This window comes from Polypterus senegalus, chromosome 11 (assembly GCF_016835505.1).
Source record: "Polypterus senegalus isolate Bchr_013 chromosome 11, ASM1683550v1, whole genome shotgun sequence".
Lineage (NCBI taxonomy): Eukaryota > Metazoa > Chordata > Cladistia > Polypteriformes > Polypteridae > Polypterus > Polypterus senegalus.
The window spans coordinates 32,509,467-32,534,193 of NC_053164.1; the positions used below are offsets into that span (position 1 = coordinate 32,509,467).

Here is a 24,727-nt window from a genome sequence, read left to right on the forward strand (position 1 = left end):
TGTTGTTTATCATTCAAGTAGACTGTCGTACCTGCTTCTGGGGCTCCCTCCTGAACTGACGGCAGCAACAAGCAGCAATCGCCATACAGAGCATATTAAATGTATGATATTCCAGCTCTCTGCACATTTAGAATCCTTAGATTTATACATGATATCACTTTCATGATGAAATGCATTAAAGTATATACGTTACATTTACAGATAATTTGTTAACTTCCTTTAAATTATGAATACTGTTAACATTTAATCATGTGGTGGCGACACGGTGGCAGAGCGGTAGCTCCTGCCTGACGGAGTCACGTTCATGGTGTTACCTGCCTGGAGTTTTACATGTTTTCCTGGTGATTTTTCACAGTGTGGTCCAGTTTCCTTTAAGACCTGAAGGTTTGGGGATTTGGTGACACTAGTGTATGTGTGTGCTTGTGTTCAATTCCCTGTCCAGGGATTGTTTCAATGTCATGCCCGATGCTTGCTGGAATGGGCGTATCCCTGGATTAATGGATCTAATCATTAAACATCCTTTTCAGAGATATTGTGGCAAGGTGTCCTCTGAAATTAATGGATGTTTCAGGCAATTCACAAAACAGCGAAGCTGAACATTTTCTAACTGTGATGATATCTTGCACTGCCACCTGGTGGAATCCCTCAGATTTATGTAAAGTACGTGTGCAGGTATAAGCACTACAACGCAGAAGTGTACATAGGAGCAAGTATAAACCCGGCCTGATGCTTATCTGAGACATGTCTATACGGTTGCCTTAGTGTTGCTTGATACTAACGCTTTTAGCAATGTTTTTATAGCCCGAGTGACGCACAGGTAAAATGCTAAGAATGTGGTGAAGTCAGTTTAGTAGCTGTCCTCAGGAGTTTTATCATTTGATGTACTGTGTATGCTGCCTTACAAGAACATCATGTAACCATGCAAATTATTATGGAATGTTCACACAGATATCAAACTGTTTACCAATAAGTAGCATGTCTATTTATTTATTTTATGTAAATTCTTCTAAGATTTAAAGCATACCATTGTTTGGCTGCAATAGGTGATTTGATGGCATTGTAGCTGTTTGTATCATGAACACTAATACATGAAGTATATTTCAAAAAACATTTGATATTTAAAAAAAAATGACTTAAGTTAACATTTGATTACTAATGTCAGTTATCTGAATTTGCACTGCATGCTTTAGGCAAATTACATGACATATCAAGACCTTACTGGATATCTGTCCACCCAAGCATTTTCAGTCTGTGGCTCATTGAATCCATGGACGCAAAGGTCAGACAGTACTTATTTAAAAATTTGGAATTAAAAGTGAAGCTTCAAGTGTATAACTGTATTGCAATATCAGAAAGGCATTTGAATTCTTTCTGATGATTATATGAAGTGAGAAAATGTAACACCTTCATAAACGTACAGCTCTGAAGAATTAGCTGTCCGGTGTTGTAACCAGAATCCTTTTTTTTATAATCCCGTTTCTGGCTTGTCTATTTACAAAAGTTATGAATGAATCTATCAGAGCTCTTAACTTTTTCTGTGGATAAAACAAGTGTACCTGCTGGGGTCTCTAGTTTAGTAACCCTTAAATATATTTTAAAAAGTGGTATGTTGATGTATTTTAAAATGGGAAAATAATTTTCTGCTGTGGTCCCGCATCTGAATTGCTTTCTACACATCATTCTATTTAAAGAAATTAGAACCTGCATTATTTGGTCCTGCTGTAGAGATTTCTAGGTTGTGGTACTTTGTTGTTTCTAGTGCTACCTCTTCATTTATTTAATGTCTAACCATGCAATATACACTTTGGCCTGATCAGCTGTGGTGTTGTCTTCTTCTTAGGTACAGTTCGGTTTGACGAACAGAAGTTTATAGTGTTTGTTTTTCTGCAGTTTTGACAAAAGATTATAGTAATTTTAAGTAAGGCCTTCATAATAAACACTGCTCTTGACACGCAAAGGGATGTGTTTTTCACATATGTAGCTCTTTATTCAACATTTCTCACACTTTTTTTTTCCTCTCTCCATTTAACCTCCTTGGCGTTAATGCTAAGCATCTCTCAGGCATGAAATTCTATGTAATGTGATTAATCCCGAGTGTTACTGGACTTAACCAATTGTGCTGTGATACAGAGTATTAATTCCTAAATAATGGGTTGAATAGTATTCTACTTCCATCATCTTGTGGCTGAGGTAACATCATACTGGAAAATAAAATCTTGTATTTTTCTATGCCCTCTGCCAGTGTGTGGTAACTCTTTAATATTTATGAGTGGGTCAGAGCCTTCAACAAGATCATAAAGACGCGCATATGAGAAGCTGCAAAGCCATTTTTAAAACAGCCTTAGACTGAACCGTTATTTGAATTATGCAATAAAAATTACAGTGCAAATTGGTCATCATACATTAACATGGATTGTGAAACTGATGTTTACGCCACTGTATGACCAAACCTCTATGATATGCACTATGGTGCTAGTAGCTTTGTTGTGGGGTGGGGAAGAGGCAAAACGATTGCAATCAAGTAGAAGGACAAGAAAAATGTTTGCCCTCCAAGCATTGTTTACAATGCAGCAACTGTCGTTTGTGTTAGGTGAAATGTGGAATTCACTTAACCTTATGCTGTGGTAGCCAACAGTAACACAGTGGGCACATTGCTTATGCAGGTATGGCACTGTGCAAACAACTGAAAAAATATAAGAAAAGTGCGCAAACACTGTTCTAATTTCCTAATTACTGCATATTGGTGAGTGTTACAAAACATATGATATGAAGGACATTTACTAAATCTGCATCAGTATAGCACTGGACACTAGACATAACTTTCCTACTGTAGTTTTGTTGATGTTTTAGTATTTTCAAGTTTCTGTTACAAATATTTTTTCTTGTTGAAAAAAATTCAACATTTAAAGCTTGTTTTTTTTGGAGTTAAATATGTGAAGGAGGCTACGATTTGATTGTCATATATATGAACACAATGCCAAGATCTGTGGATGTTATAAAAATATTTAACGGTAATGAGTTTCACTTGTTTGCATGTTTTATGAATAGTTTATATGTTTATAATATATTTTTAGGATCCTTAGCCATCATGGTGTGAGTTCACCTGTTAAAGTCCTGAAATTTTCTCTATGCCACTACATTTATGCATCTCTGATTCAATGATTATAGTTTGTGGTTTTTTGTTTTTTTTTTTTTTGCCAAAAGGCATAATTGCGTAGCACCTTATGAAGGTAGTCTAGCACATCCATTACTTGATTGGAAACAAAGAATATGTCCAAAGATGAAAAACTTCATTATTATCATTATTATAATTATTTCAACTGGTCTGACAGTATCTATCTGTTTTTATTTTATTTCTAATTGTATTTTTTTATCAGCCTGTTGCAGAGCCAATCCCCATATGTAGCTTTTGTCTTGGCACAAAAGAGCATAACCGTGAGAAGAAACCAGAAGAACTCATCTCATGTGTAGATTGTGGCAATAGTGGTATGTACATAATCTAATCATTCTACTTTAGATCTTTCTTGTCTTGCTTTTTAACATTTAAAATAAGTTTCCAGTTCAGATAGTAATAATTTACATTGTGGTTAATCACTGCTTTGATTCTACATTTTTAATTTTAGTTTTGTGCCATAAATGATACCTTTAAAGGTGTAGACATTATAGTTTAATTTCAGTTCCAATTTTAAAACCAAATTTATCTCAAGTCTATTTTACCACTTTCTCCTTAAAAATATTAATTGTTCATTTTGTTGACTGTCTTTGCAGGTCACCCTTCATGTCTGAAGTTTTCTTCGGAGTTGACAGCTCGGGTCAAAGCATTACGGTGGCAATGCATAGAATGCAAAACTTGTAGTTCCTGTCAGGATCAGGGTAAAAATGCCGTAAGTACCCTGTATATCCAGAGCTGACTACAGAGAGAACATTGTACATCTCTGTGATTGTAGACAAAACATTTCTCACAGTGTCTATTTGGGTGACTGTTATGTGGTATGGTTTTTGTATAAATTAAAACGACATTTGTTTACTTAAAACTTTCTCAAAAATCCTCAGTTTACCCGAGTAGGGCAGATTACCAGTGATTGTACTTTTGTTAGTTTCTTTATACTAAAATAAAGCCACAAACAAACTCAATCCACTCAGAAATTGGGGCTGCATAATTAATCATATATTATAAAATTAAAGAAAAATGTAAAAATAATTGTGAATTCTATTTAGTACTTCAGATCTCTCATTTGAATGAAATTTCCCAGTTACAAACTTCTAGAAAAACTAAAGTATAGGTATTGCTGAACCTAGATCACCTGGGGCCTCATTCATAACGCTGTATATAGACATGGTGTACGGACAAAAGTGGAAATGTGTGTATGCACAAAAAAATGCAGATACACAAAACCATGCAACCAGTGTGAAAAGTAATGTACATGCATGCGCCTGCCGCCCCACCTTGACTCGACTCCTAGAATTATGCCTGTTTATATATGCAAATCAATATAAATAGCCCCTTAAGTTCAGCATTTTGTGAAAAGACAATGGCAAAAGCACAAAGATAAAGCAAATTGATCAAATGATCCAGAGTGGCGGAGATACTCGAATATTCAAGTTCAGAAAGTCGTACAGTGCCCAAAAAGAAAAAGAAGATGTCAGATATTGAAGTCACAGTGAAAAGGTGAGTCATAATCCACTTTCTGGTGTCATACGAAAGCCCTATAAGGGTACAGACAAAAGAAGAAAAAAGGTAGAAAATGTCGACTTCCATTTTGAAATTTTCACTTTAATCTCATAGTTTATTTTGTCATTAAAGTAGAATGTCGTAAACATCTTCAAATTGATGTTTAATTTACTAGTTTCTCAAATCCTATCATAGCTAAAGTAGCACGCTAAATGCTTTATGTTCTTTGTGTATGGATCACTATGTTCTTCTTAAACGGGCTTTCTTTTATGCCGACAGGCATGCAGCACTGGTCTTCACACAGAACACATTACATTCATGATATTACAGTTCTCTGAACATTTTAGAATACTATGATATAGATTTCATGATGAAAGCATTAAAGTATGTATTAACACTAGAATTACCAAAGCCTGCAAAAAAATTCAGGCTCACCTTAAATTCATTCACACCTCTCCGTCAGAGTCTTTTGTGTTTTAAATGGGTCGATCAACACAAGCAGCAAGCAATCTGTTATCCCATCCCCCAACCAATGCAGAAAGGACAGAAAGTTCTCTCAGCTCAAGTTTACATGTCTGTGAGTTGCAGGGAGTTGTATAGGGTAAATAATATATTGTTATTTGGAATACATGCATTTCATGTGTGTTCTGTGTCTAAAACAATCTATTTTTTCGATTTTCATGTTTTAGAAATAATTGACAAAATGTAGACATGAAATGTATAATGTGTGAAGCCCAAATATCAAATAAACACTTTCACAGAAGATACAAGTATAACAAAGCAAGTACACTTTTATTCAAGAATATTACTACAGAAAAAGAACTTGCGTTAGGGTGTGACATTGACACTCCCTTAATACTATACTACTTCAGTTTTATTCTCTCAGTCATGTGCACGCTCACCCCGATCTGACACTACTGTTTTAAAATAAAGACGAGCTATAGCATAAGTAAACTCAGATGAGGACAAGGGTTCTATATCGGAGAAAGAGAGCAGAAGCACTCACTGCAAGAAACATCCACTCACATATAAGAACAACGCAGCTGCACCAGGCATAAAGGCGAAAGATGGCACTGTTTGGATGCAGCAACGGGTAAAGTCACAAATAAACTGCAGAGCTTCCTCTGCTTGATTGACACGGTCATGCTCACAAAGTACATGTGTACTGAAGTGCCTTTAGCTGCAGGTGGAAGCTCCACGCAACTGTTATGGTTCTGCCTTTCTCCAGAAATGGTTTCATAAGCTTTATGACCTTAGTCTTGGAAAGTCTTTTTTCCCGTGGGACGACTGTGATCTTTTCCTGATTAAGATCAAACACAGTTGCATAGGGTACAACAGGAGCTTCCACCTGCAGCTGAAGTTACTTCAGTACACATGTACTTTGTGAGCATGTCCGTGTCAGTCAAATACAGGAAGCTGTGCAGTTTACTTGTAACTTTACACTGTAAGAAGATAAGTAAATAAATATTGGTAAGTAACATTCGATTTGGTTTTTATATAAGTAACACATACATGGTTTCATATAGAGACCATCACAAAACATAATCACAAAAAGGACTTTGCATGATAACTTGGCGAGCTGTGTAAGCCGTGCTGTTTTGTTGAAGGACAGGTGTGGGGCAGACTGACTGGCAGGGTGATGCCCACCTGTTGCTGCATCCAACCGGTGCCATCTTTCAGCTTTATGCCTGGTTCAGCTTTGGTGGTGTTATATATGAGTAGACATTTCTTGCGGGGAGGGCTTCTGTTCTCTTTCTCCTATGTAGAACGTCTTTATTTGAAAACAGCAGTGTCAGATCGGGGTGAGCGTGAACATGACTGAGAGAATAAAACTAAATAATAAAATAAAAAAAAGCTAACCTTTACAAGTGCCGTAAATTTACATCGGCTGTCACAGACTCAAATCAAATGTATGTTTTTTTTTTTCTATAATAGTAAGAATAAGAGTAGCTCACTACTCAAAGTGGAGGTGTCCGGGATCGATCTTGATGTGTTTAATTATTCCATCCATCTATCCATCCAGAGATGTGCCAGTTCCAGCAAGCATCAAGTGCGAGGCAGGAACAATCCCTGGATTGGGTTCCAGCCTATCTCTACTGCTGCGCCACTGTACCCCACATGTTTAAGTTAATGGTTTAATCTGTAAAATGTAATATGCATAGTTTAATGGATTTCATCATAAAAATGATATCCGGTATTCATCCTAGTTTTCTAAAGCACAGAGCTCCAAGAGGATAGCTGTTGGAAATCTAAATCGACTTAGAAGTCAGTCATCATTTTCTGTACACGCTGACTTTTATTGAATTAGACTGAATTACTTTGTTGTCATTATATGGTATACAGTAATCCCTCCTTGATCGCACTCATCGTTCCAGAACCCCCCGCGATAGATGAAAATCCGCGAAGTAGAAACCATATGTTTGTATGGTTATTTTTATATATTTTAAGCCCTAATAAACTCTCCCACACTGTTAACATTATTAGAGCCCTCTAGACATGAAATAAAACACTTTAATCAAAAGTTTAAACTGTGCTCCATGACAAGACAGAGATGACAGTTCTTTCTCACAATTAAGATAATGCAAACATATCTTCTCTTCAAAGGAGCGCTGTCAGGAGCAGAGAATGTCACAGAGAGAGAGCGAGATAAAAGCAAACAGTCAAAAAAACAATACGTGCTTTTAGGTATGCCGTAGCACCACAATAAAGCGGCATTTTGTAGAGGAGCGTCCGTGTCCTCTAGGCTAACAGCCTCTTTGCAAACAGCCCCTCTGCTCACACCCCCTCCGTCAGGCGCAGAGAATGTCAGAGAGGATTAGAGAGAGAGAAAAGCAAACAATCAAGCACCGCGCAGGAAGCATATCTTATATCATTGAGGAGTTTTAGTTAATATGTAATACATGCTCTGATTGGGTAGCTTCTAAGCTATCCGCCAATAGCGTCCCTTGTATGAAATCAACTCGGCAAACAAACTGAGGAAGCATGTACCATAAATTCAAACACCCATTGTCCGCAGAAATCCGTGAACCAGCGAAAAATCCGTGATTATACAAGTTTTGTTTCTGTAATACAGCTGAACCCCAATTTAAATTTCTATGTTTAACATTTTCCACTATTTTACATTTTAGAATGGTTAGTGGTGGTGATGACTGGTTTCTCAGAAGTAACATTTATTTTTTCCCAGGCCATGTGTGGTAGTCCGCAGCAGGATTAGTTACAAACTAGGGTTATTAAAAGTGTAAGAATATCTTAAATATTGATTTTTAACATTTTAAAATTGCTTCAGTAGCCATTTTTCATGGTAGCTATTCTATAGCCTACGTTATGAATGCACTTCTAGTTCACCATGGCTTGAGTTGCGGCCTCATTTTCATCCACTGGTAGGTGTTAATAAGATGACAACTTCATCAGAGTCCAAGCTTTCACCAACATGCATAACTGAGAAAGAGGGCTACTGGAGATACCCTGGTTTTGTGGCAATTGGGGATGGAAAACTACAAGATATGTGCAAGCATGTATGCAAGATTTGCAAGCGAGTCCATACAAAAATTTTAAGAGGTACCTTGTTTATAAATTACAGAAAAATTAATAAGTGTAAACGTTTGGGATTTTGAAGTAGGAGTATCAAACCTATTTTTTTTATACAGGTTAAAGCATTTTTTGGAGCCAGTTAAATTTTTAAAAGATCAAGACAGGAGTCTGGAATTATTTTTGCTTGTCGGCCAGTTTTACTCTGTGCTGTTTATTCAGAGGCAACATTCTTTAACTTATTAGGTCTCTATTGCTCCCTTGATTTTTAAACCCTCTCTGTGAAGTCTGCATGCTGTACTTTGTTGTATTTATTAGTTGCAATTTTAAAACTATATTTCATCACATTTACCTTTTAATGTAAGGTGCTGTAACTTTTCACTGCTCAACTTCTCTGCCTTTATAATTCCAGCTCAGAATATGTCGGCCGTCATTTGCAGCCCAACAAAAGAACATGACGGCCTCATGTATTAGAAGATTGACATGCTAGTCTTTCTTAACATTTTGGAGTTACAAAGACATCGTAGTTTCTTGCATAAAAATGCAGTGTGCACTGGTTGCATTTATACAAATCATTTAAATTTATTAGTGGTCTGTTTGTTTTTTACTCTTCTAAACAATTGTTTACAAAAGACCACATTGTGTTTTTTTCTTGAAATTGTTTTTTTTTTCATTTTTTAATGTATACTGTTTACAAAAGATTACAATACTTCTATTATTTATTTCACTTATTGTCAAGATTTTAGTGCATACAGATCTACAATTTATTTAAAAACGTTTTTGTTGAATTGCATTATATACTATACATTAATTTTTGGTCTCGTGACAACTCTAGTACAAACCCTGTATAGCAGCACTGAGTTTGAAAGAAGAGCCCTCCAGAATTACAGATTATCAAAAATACACATTGTATTTTAAATTTAGCATTTTTCTTCTGCATTGTATATTCTCAGCTGATATCCTTAGTGACTTTGTGATGGAAAAAAATCTTGTTAAGCATCTGCTGAAAACAAAAATTACTTGTGCCTGTTCTCTGATGTTTGTTTTTATTTGAGACGTTTTTACCACTGGAGGGCACTAAACATTCAACGCATTTATCAAACCTGTAAAACAGCAGGTAACAGAATATGAAATAAGATAGATTTGCAATGCAGGGCATGTTTCTTAGATTTAAGTGTTAAATTTCCCCAGATCACATGCATATTTTTGATTAGTCAGGTCATTAAAATTGTCATTTTATTCCAGGATAATATGCTTTTCTGTGACTCATGTGACCGTGGCTTTCACATGGAGTGTTGTGACCCCCCACTTACACGGATGCCCAAAGGTAAGCATAATATGACAATATTAAATAAATAAGGTAAAACGTTGTATAAAATCATTCATCAGATAAATGTATCATTTTAGATTAATTATCTGCATGTTGCTTTGTTTCTTTAGGAATGTGGATCTGTCAGATTTGTCGACCACGGAAAAAGGGAAGAAAACTGTTGCACAAAAAAGCCGCACAAATCAAGAGACGCTACACCACTCCCCTAGGTCGCCCCAAAAACAGGTTCATGAAGTTCTTTATTTTGAGTTGATTTTGGCTAGTAATATAAAAAAGTAAAATTACTGTTTACCCATTAATCTTTTGGAAATGCATTTGATTGAAAGCTTTTCTGTCACTTTTTTGCTTTTAAAATTTCTCCTCTTCGATTCAATACATCACTCTTTTAAGTATTATCAGTCATTCAGTCCTCCATGTCTTAGCAGAAATTACATAATCTGTTTAGAATCGTTGTTATCCCCCTAGTCATCTTACCAGTCTGTTTGATATATTTCTTTTAGCAGGACAAAAGGGCCATTCAAAAAAGTGCGCAGTGGTCCTGGTCGAGGGCGAAGACACAAGCTGTCCAAATTTAATCGCTGTTCTTCTACTACTCCTTCATCTCCTTGTTCGTCTTCCTCCGAGGGTTATCCTGGGGACGACCACCATCTATTTGACTTTGGGGACGACACAGGGCTGAGAGTTAACAAGAAGACCAAAGGGCTTATAGATGGCCTTACCAAATTTTTTACGCCATCACCTGACGGTCGCAAAGCCCGTGGTGAGGTAGTAGACTACTCTGAGCAGTACCGGATAAGGAAAAAAGGAAGGCGCAAGTCAAGCATGTCAGAATGGCAAGGAGGTGAGTTTATTTCTATGTAATTTTTGTGACCTTTTTTTTTTTTTTAAATAATTGTTTTGCTAATTCTTATTAAAGTAATTAAGGAATGGTTTCATGTGCATTCTCATTAATTTAGTTAAGCCAGATTGGTCTCTCCTGCTTTTCTTTGTATTTAAGTATACAGTAGTAAAGGCCTCCTGACTTGCTGTCGTCTTTGGGCTCTATCTTAGGCTGACATCATTGACAAGCATTTAGATGTAGAGCAGAAATCATATACTGTATATATGTATATATCATTTCCACAAAGAAATTGTTAATGCAACTACACTACAAAGTGTGTTAAGATGATGCTCAGCTGAAAAACTAGTTTGCAGAAGGTTCCTCAGTTGTGGAAAACATCCTATGTGGTCACAAGGGCTTCAGACCAGTTGCTCATACTTCATGAAGACCTTTGGTTCCAACAGTTCCAACTCCTGGTTTCCGAACATCTTTATTGTCTGCAGTTTGCCTGTCAGATATATACAGTATTGGTGTGGAGGATGCTTTGATCTGCATGCTCTACAGAGGCTCCTCCCACTTGAAAAAGGCCAACCGCACCATTTGGATAATATTTTTGATTTTTCCAGTGTCTGTAACTACCATTCTTGCTCAGGGGACTGTATGTCAGAAATGGTGGTTTGTAATGCTGGAGCATTACAGCGAACTGTCTGTTGTCCCTTCCTGTTTACCCTCCACACAACGGAATTCCAGTATAATACAAGTGCTTGCTTCCTCTAGAAATTCTCAGATGACTGTTCCATCATAGGCTGTAGTAGTCATTGAGACGAGTCAGAGTACTGTGTGCTTGTGGAGGACTTTGTTTTGGGGTGCAGGGAGAGTCACCTGCAACTCAACATCAACATGACAAAAGAGTTTCTGGTGGATTTCCAGCTTGTTAAGGAGCACCTGAGATCAGTCACCTTTCAGGGGAAGCCATGGAAGTGGTGCAGAGCTTACAAGTACCTGGAGATTCACATAAACAGCAGATGGGACTGGTCTGACAAAACAGTGGACCTATAAAAGAAGGGCCGGAACAGACTTTCTGAAGAGACTCAGACATTTGAATGTTTGCAGCAAGATGCTCGGGATGTTCTATCAGTCCATTGTAACAATTGTATTGTTCTCTTCTGTGGTCTCCTGAAGAAGCATTTTGAGTTCAGAAGGCACACAATTCCTGAACAAACTCGTCAGAAAAGCCTGCTCCATCACAGGGCTAACGTTTATGGAAATGAGGATGGGGGCAAAATGTGCCATCATGAAAAATCCCTTCCAAAAGGTGCTGTCTAATAGCACTGTTAACTACAGGCTCATTGTGTGCTAAAAAGCGCCTCTGGGGATTCTACCTGTATCGGGCAATTTATTGGTTCTTCCCAACGTCCTAAACTAAATGCTTATACTTCAAGTTCTTTTTGCAATTTCTGTTTAGTAATTGTATATTTTTTCTATCTGAATATCGACTAGTTGTGTTCTCTGGCTTCACCTGGGAAATTTCATAACATTGTGGGTGTCGGTTATTCAGGTGTATCAGAAGTACTGTCTAAGCAAGTGCTTTTCTGTATACATATTTGTAGAGTTTATTAGTTACATACTAATATTATTGGCAGGCAATGTGGTGTAGTGGTGAAGGCTTTGGATGTAGGACTTCAAATTCTGGGGATGTGGGTTCAAATCCTGCTGCTGACAATGTGTGTCCATGAGCAAGTCACTTTGTCTGCCTGTGCTCCAATTGGGAAAACAAAAGAAATGTAACCAAATGTATCTCAAATGTTGTAAGTTGCTTTGGATAAAGGCATCAGTCAAATAATAAATAATAACATCATTGGATCACTGGATGTACTTTCTGAGGAACATGCTACACCCAATTTTCCATAAATAAAACATTCCTGCATTAGATCAATTCATTCTTCTTTTTTTCTGCTTTTTCTAGTCAGTTGATTTTTTTGATGGTCAGTGCAAAACACTTTTACAAGAAAGTGTATACTTTTGAACTGAAACAGTTAATCATAAGAATAGTGTGTAATTTGATTATATAGTATTATTAATATTAGATGTTTGATTTTTGTTTACGCTGTTCACTCAGATGCAATATTTCTTTCTTTTTTCATCAGCTGTATGTAGTGTGTCTCTAAACCCCTAAAGTCCACAGATGTGAATGTATAAGCACTGCAGTACTAATAATGAAATGGCTCTCATTGTTTGTTAGTTATACCTGACAGTGGCAATGGGGTGCCATTAACTTCAGTCCTTGCATACCTTTTGCAACTACAGGTTTTTAGTGAAATCTGTCTCAAATCACAGACAAATTAACACCCATTGGTTAAAAAAAAACAAAACAAAAAAAAAAAAAACTCCATGCCTAAATTTAAACTGCCTTTACATTCCACATTTTATAAGAGGAAGTTAATTCTGTTTGTTTAGAACATGTACTTTGTATGTGTGTAATGCAGTGGTGCATTGAATAAGTTAAGGCAAAATTGACAATGAGTGAATCGCTCCATTGCTCAAAGTTTTCACTCTTTATTCATTGTTACTGTTTTTGCTCAAACTGGAGAGACCAGATATTAAAGAGACTGAACACCTTTTAATAGGGTTTTTTGCTTACTTAGTGCCCTGGAGAAACAAAACACAAGCTGAGATCATTCTGAAATTTTGGCGTGAGTTCACAGACTAGAAAACAGGACATTTATTTAAGCAGTAATTTAAATGAGAGGCACAATTTAGAGACTGTCATTACAACAAGACATATTACAATGGATTGAGCTGAGCAGGACTAGTTCTATTCTAAGAAATCCCAAACTCAATTTTTGGGGTTTATTTCAGATTTTGAAATGTTCAAATTATTTTGTTTAATTAGATAGCTCCTTTCTGTTCTTGGCCATGGCAGAGACATAAAGCAGTTGTCTGCTTTACATTTTTACAAATCAAACAATTCAGGTATGATTACAGGCTTTCATTTAAGAGTATTTGCATACACTTTTTCTACCTGGTACCTCCATTTCAGGGAACTGTGGAGTGGGATAGTAAATTGGGGAAAATGTGTCTTTGTACCAAACATTATGGAAGACACTGTAAATACCCTAACCCTATGTGTTATACTGATGTGAAGAATGTGGAGCATCATCTTTGTACACCGCAACACAGTTTCTTTTGCCTCCCCGTTAGAAATTCAAGGGCCACTATGTAAGACTTACTTTTATGCCTTCTAGTAGCAGTACTGCAATCAAGAAAGAGGTTTGAATGGGGTTTGGTTTATGGTACTGCGGCTGAAGGTCAACAGAGCATAAGAGATAACTAAGATGAAACTGGTAGAGTTTCCTAACCATTGAACTTTGCATCTTCCTTCAGCTTCACAGATCTTTCTCTTTCTATTTTTATATTCTTTTTCTGCCTGTCCAAGACACTGCCCCATCTTGATTTTTACTGGTGCTATTCAGATGGCCCATCAATCACTTATGATGCATCCTTCATTTTTATAAATTGCACTCTTATCACAGCAAAGAGTACTTGAATTAGATTATGCTAATAAAAATCGACAAATAAAAAATTATCAATTAAACATGTCAGGTAATTTTCTTTTTTCTATTACATCACCATATTTCAGTCAAATGACCTGTGAATCTGTATCACTTTTATGTTTCTGAAGCTGTGTGCATTTACATTTCCCCTTGGGGTTAATAAAGGTTATCTAATTTAATATAATCTAAGATAATCTGAAAATTGCTTTTAGTTCTGTTTTTCAAACTTTATTTTAAGTTGGTCTAGTTGAAGTTTTTGTGGGCTACATAAATTGAACTTGACCAAAGCATCAAACAAGGTTGGGGTGTCTCAATGTTTTTCTCTTTAATATATTCATTTAAATAACTTATTTGCATCATTCAGTTATCAAAATATTTACCTTTTTTTCTGTTTGTAGACAATCATGAATTATGGGAGGATCGGCAAGAGGGTGGAGACAGGCCAGTAGGAAACCACGATGTTTTGTCTGAGAAAGACATTGAACTATTTCATCGGATTCAAGAGCTTGCATTGGAGGTATATTTTTTTTCTCTACTGGATAGAATGGTATTGTCAAAAGTATGACCATATCAACAAGTATCGATTTATAACATTTTAGAAATTCCTTCAGTATTCATTTGTCATGGCAGCCTACATTACAAATGCACTTCGAGTTCTTTCTAGGCACATTACCACATTAATGTTCTTTTTACTTGAATGTTTAATATTTGTTTTTAGTAAGCTGCTGAAAAAAATTAAGGGAACACTTAAATTACATTTTGGGTCTTGATGAAAAAAATATTCAAGAGGAAAATCTTTACTGAGTAATACTGTGTAATTTGTTGAGAGCAAAATAATGTAACAATGGTCAATGAAAACCAAAATCACTAACTCATTGAAGGCTGGATTCAGCATTGCCCTGAAAATCAAAACAAAAATCTGAAATCAAGGGCTGATCCAACTTGCATGAATTTAATTATAGGCAACTTATAATGTAACTCAGTAGTTTGTATGGCCTTCATGTGCCTTTATGCACTTCTGACGAAGTCTGGGCATGCTCTTGATGAGACAGTGGATGGTGTCCTGAGGTATCTCCACCCAAACCTGAATCAGGACATTGTGAGCTCCTGGACAGTCTGTGGTACTACTTGGTTGCATTGGATGCATGGATAATATTTCAGAGATTCTGAATTCGATACAGTTCTGGGGAATATGCAGGCCAGTCAATGGCATCAGTGCCTTCATTATCTAGGAACTGCCTACACACTCTGGCCACACGAGGCCAGGCACTGTCCTACAACAGCATAAGGGGCGACAGTGGCTCTGAGGCTTTCATTCCAGTAACTTAACAGCAGTCAGGGTACCGTAGCCTAACACGTGGAAGACTGTGTGACCATCCAACGTATGTCTCCCTAGACCATTATTGAGATCTGGTCATGCTGGATGGTGTTGCAGGCTGAATAATATTCTCCATAGCGTCTCCAGTCTCTTCCATGTCTGTCACATGTGGTTATTGTGAACCTACTCTTGCCTGTGAAGTGAACGGAGCACCAATAGTGGAACTACCAGTTGTGTATTCTTTGGCCGATGCTAATTGAGCTGCACGGTGACGTGATGTGTGCATAGGTCCCACTAGAGGATGTTGGGCCCTCATAGAATCGGTTTCTGACAGTTTGGTCCAAAACATGCACTCTTGTAGCCAGCTGGAGGTCATTTTGTAGGGCTCTGGCAGTGCTCCTCCTCACACAAAACCGCAGATACCTATCCTGCTGCTGGGTTGGTGCCCTTCTATGGCCCTGCCCAGCTCTCCTCATGTAATGGCCCATCTTCTGGTATCTCCTTCATGTTATTGAGGCTTTGCTGCAAGACGCAGCAAACCTTCTTGCAACAGTACTTATGGAGGTGCCATCCTGGAGGAGCTGGACTACCTGTACAACCTGAATTGGCTGCAGGGTACCACCTTATGCTACCAGTAGTGACCAAGATACTAGCAATACACAAAACTAGAGAACAGTCAGATAGGAAGAGAGAGCAATTGTTTGTGTGTGCCACCTGCAAAACCATTCCTTTTTTGTTTTTTGTGGATGTGGTTCTTGCTGTTGCCTCTGCAGTGTACCTGTTGTCACTTTCATTTCTACAAATGCAGGTGAAGTTGATGCACAATCACTTTTGCCTCCTAACTGGATGGAGTGATATCCCTGAAGTTTAATTGACTTAATGTTAAGTGATGATTAAGTATATATTTTTTCATTTACTGTTTAGAAAAAATTGCGATACTCTGTCATTCAGATTACATTTAATGCAAATTCAACATATATGTGCATCGTTTCTAAGCGTACCAGTCAGTTCTGTTTTGCTGTGGATCTCCCCCCCAGGTCCCTTAGCTGGAATGTCACTATATAATGCCGCTTAGGTTTCCAGAGTGCGAACACATGGAGAAAAAAATAGTTTCAGCTTGTGACTTGTTCTTGTTTTTTTGTTTTTTTTTTTTTAACCCATTTCTAATTGCTTTCTTCATCCTATCCCCAGAAGCTAGTAGAATTAAAAAGGGCCAATAAGATCAAAGAGAGGCCTTGGAGGTTAAAATAAGTATGTGGTGAAGCAAATGAGATTAAAAACGGCATAAAAATGTCACACTTCTCTTTTGATTCCTTTTGGGTTGGGTTAAGTATTTGATATTGGTGTAAAGAAAGGTTTTTAATCATATGAGCACATTCTTTTAAAAAATTGGAGTGTTATACATCCTATTCTTAAGCCATTTGCAGCACCTTTGTTACATAAGCAGAATAATCTTTAATTTTTAGATATATAATTTAGAAGCAATAATGCCAAAAACTCCTTGGGGCATAAGGGATTACAGCAAAAATTAAATTTTACTATGTATGTGTGACACATTCTTATTTCCCTGCCACTTTAACATCTTGGTAAACTAAGACGAGTTTGCATGTAGTACACAATAAATGCACTTGCAGAAGGCAGAAAAATCCATTTTCAAGTGTTTCCATTCGCTAAAATAAAACAAAGTGAAATCACACAGCATATTTGGTAAGAAGAAACTAATAAATATTGTACTAATCTGTTACATTGCTTTTCAATAGCTGACATAATACTACTTTTTAAATGCAGATGTTTTGCATATCCTTTTCTAAAAGGCTAAGGCAATTTTGGAAGTACTATAGAGCAGAGTAGAAAATGTCTATAAAAATGCACCCAAAATTATAGACAATATCAGTAATAAATTGCCAGTTCTTGCTGGCTTTAGCAGTCTGATTTCATTTTTTTTTTTTTTAATCAAACTGCTGTAAAACCTTCTTAAAACATGACGAGCAATAACACCACTACCATTAAAATGCTAAAACAAACGGGTCATTTTACAAACTATTGAAAAGTTAAATTGGTAAGAAATAGGAATGTGTGTTGCTAAATTAACTCCTGTGTTATGCAGACTTTGGTGATTTTGTAAAGGGTAGCAAAAACATACAGTGGGTATAGAAAAGAATCTCCCCCTTTGAAATATTCCCATTTTTTTTGCTTTACAACCTTGAATGAAAACCACACACAAAAAATATTTCTTCACAGATTTACTTACTCAATGAAACTTGTAACAGCCTAGTGAAAGATGTCACAGCTACAGTTCAGAAAAATTATAAAAACTCAAAAAAAAAGACATGCTGAGGTGAATAAAGGATCACACCCCAGTGTCAATATTTTGTTGAACCACCTTTTGCTTTAATGACAGCCTTGAGCCTGTTGGGATACTTCTGTATCAGCTTTGCACATCTAGATTGAGCAATATTTGCCCACTCTTCTTTACAGAACTGTTCAAGTTTGTTCAGATTAGATGGTGAGCGTTGGACTACTATCTTCAAATCTTTCCACAAATTTTCAGTGGGATTTAGGTCTGGGCTCTGACTGGACCACACGAGGACATTCACTTTTTTCTCCTTCGGCCACCGTGTGGTCAATTTTACTGTGTGCTTCAGGTCGTTGTCATGTTGAAAGGTGAACATTTTGCCTATCTTCAATTTTCTGGCAGAGGGTAGCAAGTTTTCCTCAAGAATTTGACGGTATTTTGCCCCATCTACTTTTACCTTCTATCCTAACGAGAGCCCCAGGCCCTGCGTCAGAGAAACATCCCCATAACAGGATGCTGCCACCTCCATATTTTACTCTAGGTATGGTGTGTTGTGGATGGTGAGCTGCGTTGGATTTCCGCCAGGTTTACCATTTAGTATCGAGGCCGAATAGTTTGATTTTGGTCTCATCTGACCATAAGACCTTTTTCCACTTGGTATCAGAATCTACAAGGTGCATTCTGGTAAAGCTCAAATGAGCCTTAATGTGGCCTTTCTTGAGAAGTGGCTTTTTCCTTACAACTCTCCCGAATAAGCCACAATTTGTGCAGTGCTTGTGAAATTTTTGTCATGTGCACACAATGACCACTGTTTGCCATAAAATCCTGTAACTCCTTCAAAGTGGCCATTAGCCTCTTGGTAGCCTCTCTTACCAGTTTCCTCCTTGCTCTTCCAGTCTAGTTTGGAGGGATGGCCAGATCCAGGGAGGGTCCTAGCAGTACCAAACACTTGCCACTTCTTTATTATGGACTTTACTGTGCTCCTTGGGATTGATAAAGCCTTTGAGAATGTTTTTATCAATCTCCTGCCTTATGTCTGTCCACAACTCTATCCCTGAGATCTTTTGAAAGTGGCTTGCCACCCATAGTCAGTTGTTTGCTTTCCGTTGCACTACCAAGCAAGGGAATGCACCAAGACCAGCTGTTTTTATGCTTCACTAATCACACTGATTACAACTGATCACAGGTGGAAGCCAGTAACCATGGTCTGCAATGGAAATGGTGGTTACTTATACCTGATTAAGTTTATAAATATTGTTTGGGGATGATCTTTTATTAATCTCAGTATTTCTTGTTCTTTATTTTTTAAAATTCTTCTGAACTGTAGCTGTGGTATCTTTCACTTGGATGTTATAGATTGCATTGAGTAAGTAATGCTGGAAAAAGTATTGGTTTATGTATTTTCATTTAAGGCTGTAAAGCAAAAAAAATGGGAATATTTCGAAGGGGGTGATTCTTTTCTATACTGTACATGGCTGTCTGGTGCTAGCTGACCAAACAATCAATGTGAATACAGTAAGTCATGGTTAGTCTCTCTGATGGTTTAATAGTGGGTCAATTTAGATAACCAACAAGCAAGCTAATATTAGTTAAAATGTTACATTATAACAAAGTGCTGAAAGTGCGGTCTGCAAAATGATGGTCATTATATTAGGGCAATGTGCCTTATAAAATGTTCATGATACATCAGTCCATTTTATACTTAGGTAGGTATATATATATAATCTCCTTTAGGGTGTGAGCAGCTGTTGCTGGGGGTGCCAGAATCTATCGAGGAAGAAAATTTAAAAACATTATTTGTACAAAATCTTAATTTATCTATCTATTCCTAAATAATTAAATGGGCAGGCTATTTCGTATCAGTGCAATACACTGCTTGTTAAAACGGATGACTCCTGCTCTTACGTGCACTTAGTGCTGCGTGGGTATTATGAACTATCGTATCTGTTCAAGTTCTATTTAAATTTTAAATATAAGTAATTTTTATTTGGTCGACAGAAATATGTTTAGTAGGAATGTAAGTTAAATTTAGTCATCATTGCATAAATTTTTCTTAACCATAGAAATTTAAAGACTAAATTCTGGCGACTAAATAGAACCTACTTATATCCAAATTCGAGCTATTGAGCTGTCGCCTGCCTGCCTGAATAAGTCACCCTCGCTTCGCTCTTACTTTTTTATCGTCCATTTAATCATGGCTAGTCGCGGAAAAATTATAACATGGAAGGAGGATTACACTGAGTATGGCTTTACCAAAACAATTATTGATGGCTAATAAAGTATCCATTATTCATAAAGCTTCAATTGGTGATCTGTTTTTCTGCGTTAACCTCATATTTTCATACTTCTTCTCAAACCAAGGAGGTGCGAGGGTAAAATGAATCCGGAAGCGCTGATATATATATATTGAATATATTGAAATAGTTTTACTGTCAAATAATGTAAACAGAACGCGGCACGTGTTTCGCCCTAATTCTGGACTCATCAGGCAGTACACACTCACTGTACCCCCTCTCGGGAATCGAACCTCGGACGTCAGCACTAGAGGCGAAGCCTCTCATGTTGCGCCACGGTGTGTGGTTCGTTTATTTGACAGTATGTAGATCGGGTTGTGTATATACACACTCACCTAAAGGATTATTAGGAACACCATACTAATACGGTGTTTGACCCCCTTTCGCCTTCAGAACTGCCTTAATTCTACGTGGCATTGATTCAACAAGGTGCTGAAAGCATTCTTTAGAAATGTTGGCCCATATTGATAGGATAGCATCTTGCAGTTGATGGAGATTTGTGGGATGCACATCCAGGGCACGAAGCTCCCGTTCCACCACATCCCAAAGATGCTCTATTGGGTTGAGATCTGGTGACTGTGTGGGCCATTTTAGTACAGTGAACTCATTGTCATGTTGAAGAAACCAATTTGAAATGATTCGAGCTTTGTGACATGGTGCATTATCCTGCTGAAAGTAGCCATCAGAGGATGGGTACATGGTGGTCATGAAAGGATGGACATGGTCAGAAACAATGCTCAGGTAGCCCGTGGCATTTAAACGATGTCAAATTGGCACTAAGGGGCCTAAAGTGTGCCAAGAAAACATCCCCCATACCATTACACCACCACCAGCCTGCACAGTGGTAACAAGGCATGATGGATCCATGTTCTCATTCTGTTTACGCCAAATTCTGACTGTACCATTTGAATGTCTCAACAGAAATCGAGACTCATCAGACCATGCAACATTTTTCCAGTCTTCAACTGTCCAATTTTGGTGAGCTCGTGCAAATTGTAGCCTCTTTTTCCTATTTGTAGTGGAGATGAGTGGTACCCGGTGGTGTCTTCTGCTGTTGTAGCCCATCCGCCTCAAGGTTGTGCGTGTTGTGGCTTCACTAATGCCTTGCTGCATACCTCGGTTGTTGTTTCAGTCAAAGTTGCTCTTCTATCAGCTTGAATCAGTCGGTCCATTCTCCTCTGACCTCTAGCATCAACAAGGCATTTTCGCCCACAGGACTGGCGCTTACTGGATGTTTTTCCCTTTTCACACCATTCTTTGTAAACTCTAGAAATATTTGTGCGTGAAAATCCCAGTAACTGAGCAGATTGTGAAATACTCAGACCGGCCCGAATGGCACCAACAACCATGCCACGCTCAAAATTGCTTAAATCACCTTTCTTTCCCATTCTGACATTAAGTTTGGGGTTCAGGAGATTGTCTTGACCAGGACCACACCCCTAAATGCATTGAACCAACTGCCATGTGATTGGTTGATTAGATAATTGCATTAATGAGAAATTGAACAGGTGTTCCTAATAATCCTTTAGGTGAGTGTATATACAGTGTGTGTGTATGGAAAGTATTCAGACCCCCTTCAATTTTTCAATCTTGTTATATTGCAGCCATTTGCTAAAATCATTTAAATTATTTTTTTTCCTCATTAATGCACAGCACCCCATATTGACAGACAAAAAAAAAATAATTTTTGAAATTGTTGCTGATTTATTAAAAAAGAAAAACTGAAATATCACATGGTCCTAAGTATTCAGACCCTTTGCTGTGACACTCATATTTTAAGTTGCTTTCCATTTCTTCTGATCATCCTTCAGATCACCTTCATTTGAGTCTAGCTGTGTTTGATTATACTGATTGGACTTGATTAGGAAAGCCACACACCTGTCTATATAAGACCTTACAGCTCACAATGCATGTCAGAGCAAATGATAATCATGAGGTCAAAGGAACTGTCTGAAGAGCTCAGAGACAGAATTGTGGCAAGGCACAGATCTGGCCACGGTTACAAAAAAATTTCTGATGCACTTAAGGTTCCCAAGAGCACAGTGGCCTCCATAATCCTTATATGGAAGACTTTTGGGACGACCAGAACCCTTCCTAGAGCTGGCCGTCCAGCCAAGCTGAGCTACCATGTGAGAAGAGCCTTGGTGAGAGAGGTAAAGAAGAACCCAAAGATCACTTTGGCTGAGCTCCAGAGATGCAGTCAGAAGATGGGAGAAAGTTGTAGAAAGTCAACCATCACTGCAGCCCTCCACCAGTCAGGGCTTTATGGCAGAGTGGCCTGTCGGAAGCCTCTCCTCAGTGCAAGACACATGTCAACCCGCATGGAGTTTGCTAAAAGACACCTGAAGGACTCTGAGATGGTGAGAAATAAGATTCTCTGGTCTGATGAGACCAGGATAGAACTTTTTGGCCTTAATTCTAAGCAGTATGTGTGGAGACAACCAGGCAGTGCTCATCACTTGTCCAATACAGTCCCCACAGTGAAGCATGGTGGTGGCAGCATCATGCTGTGGGGGTATTTTTCAGCTGCAGGGACAGGACGACTGGTTGCAATCGAGGGAAAGATGAATGTGGCCAAGTACAGGGATATCCTGGACAAAAACCTTCTCCAGATTGCTAAGGACCTCAGTCTGAGCCGAAGGTTTACCTTCCAACAAGACAATGACCCTAGGCACACAGCTAAAATAACGAAAGAGTGGCTTCACAGCCACTCTGTGACTGTTCTTGAATGGCCCAGCCAGAGCCCTGACTTGAACCCAATTGAGCATCTCTGGAGAGACCTAAAAATGGCTGTCCACCAACGTTTACCATCCAACCTGACAGAACTGGGGAGGATCTGCAAGGAGGAATGGCAGAGGATCCCCAAATCCAGGTGTGAAAAACTTATTGCATCTTTCCCAAGAAGACTCATGGCTGTATTAGCTCAAAAGGGTGCTTCTACTAAATACTGTATATATATGTATGTATGTATAAGTATATATATGTATATATGTATATACATATATATGTATATGTATATATGTATATATGTATATGTATATATATATATACATATACATATACATATAAAAATATATATATATACATATACATATAAAAATATATATATATACATATACATATAAAAATATATATACAATAACTATAACAATCTGCTACTGCTTCAGGGGCCGTGCCAAAGCGCAAACGGATTAATGATTAATGATTGCCGAAAAGGTAAACGTTTTGGATTTGTTGAAGGCTACGATTCTTTTTATTTAAAAAGTAGGAAAGGAATATAAGATCTACGGCCGCAGTGTCCTTTTAACCAGGGTGCAAAACGAGTTGTAAGTGGATGTAATAAGGCAGTAGTCTGGATGGAATCTGCTTTAGGGATTTAGATTGAAGACTGCCAGAAGAAGAAGAACGGCAGTGCTACACAATCGCCTGAAGTGACTCCTTTGGAAGAGCTGTAACGCTCTCCTTTATTGTGCAGTAAAATTAAACTCATTGTTATCGGACAAGTTATCGTGTCATTGTTGGTGAGTAACCATAATTAATTTTCTACTTACAGTACTTAGTACATGTACGCATCGCTTAGTGTCACTGTACACACATTTACTGTATACTATTTTTCTTGCATTATACGTATTTATTGCTGGTGGCCTGTCTATCGTAATGGCTGTAACATATGTGATATTGGAGACACTCAATATCTTTAAAATAATATTTAGGTTTTACTGTATATAAACAGTGTGTTTATATACATAATTTCAATGAATCTTACCTAATATCTAAGAGAATACAAAGGGATTATGCTGTATAACTCTGCGGGGAATATTTATAAACAGTGTGGGAGAGTTTATAAGGGCTTAAAATATATAAAAATAACCATACAAACATATGGTTTGTACTTCGCGGATTTTCACCTATCGCGGGGAGGTCTGAAACGCAACCCCCGTGATCGAGGAGGGATTACTGTATATATGTATGTGTGTGTGTGTGTATATATATATATATATATATATATATATATATATATATATATTGCTCAAAAGAATTAAAGGAACACTTTTTAATCAGAGTATAGCATAAAGTCAGTGAAACTTATGGGATATTAATCTGGTCAGTTAAGTAGCAGAGGGGGTTGTTAATCAGTTTCAGCTGCTGTGGTGTTAATGAAATTAACAACAGATGCACTAGAGGGGCAACAATGAGATGACCCCCAAAACAGGAATGGGTTTAACAGGTGGAGACCACTGACATTTTTCCCTCCTCATCTTTTCTGACTGTTTCTTCACTAGTTTTGCATTTGGCTACAGTCAGTGTCACTACTGGTAGCATGAGGCGATACCTGGACCCTACAGAGGTTGCACAGGTAGTCCAACTTCTCCAGGATGTCACATCAATACGTGTCATTGCCAGAAGGTTTGCTGTGTCTCCATGCACAGTCTCAAGTGCATGGAGGAGATTCTAGGAGACAAGCAGTTACTCTAGGAGAGCTGGAGAGGGCCATAGAAGGTCCATAACCCATCAGCAGGACCAGTATCTGCTCCTTTGGGCAAGGAGGAACAGGATGAGCACTGCCAGAGCCCTACAAAATGACCTCCAGCAGGCCACTGGTGTGAATGTCTCTGACCAAACAACCAGAAAGACTTCATGAGGGTGACCCAAGGGCCCCATGTCCTCTAATGGGCCCTGAGCTCACTGCCCAACAGCATGCTGCTCGATTGGCATTCGCCATAGAATACCAGAATTGGCAGATGCACCACTGGTGCCCTGTGCTTTTTACAGATGAGAGCAGGTTCACCCTGAGCACGTGACAGAAGTGAAGGGGTCTGGAGAAGCCATGGAGAACATTATGCTGCCTGTAACATCATTCAGCATGAGCAGTTTGGTGGTGGGTTAATGATTGTCTGCGGAGGCATTTCCATGG

At 37.9% G+C, this 24,727-nt stretch overlaps 1 protein-coding gene across 1 annotated transcript in view; it reads left to right on the plus strand.

The window, feature by feature from the left end:
• kat6a (K(lysine) acetyltransferase 6A) overlaps positions 1 to 24,727 on the plus strand; it is a 144,315-nt gene that overhangs the window by 73,646 nt on the left and 45,942 nt on the right. The window contains 6 exon segments of the mRNA XM_039768292.1: positions 3,378 to 3,486; positions 3,769 to 3,884; positions 9,446 to 9,527; positions 9,641 to 9,755; positions 10,031 to 10,371; positions 14,303 to 14,421. Of these exon segments, the coding sequence (XP_039624226.1) occupies positions 3,378 to 3,486; positions 3,769 to 3,884; positions 9,446 to 9,527; positions 9,641 to 9,755; positions 10,031 to 10,371; positions 14,303 to 14,421 (882 nt within the window).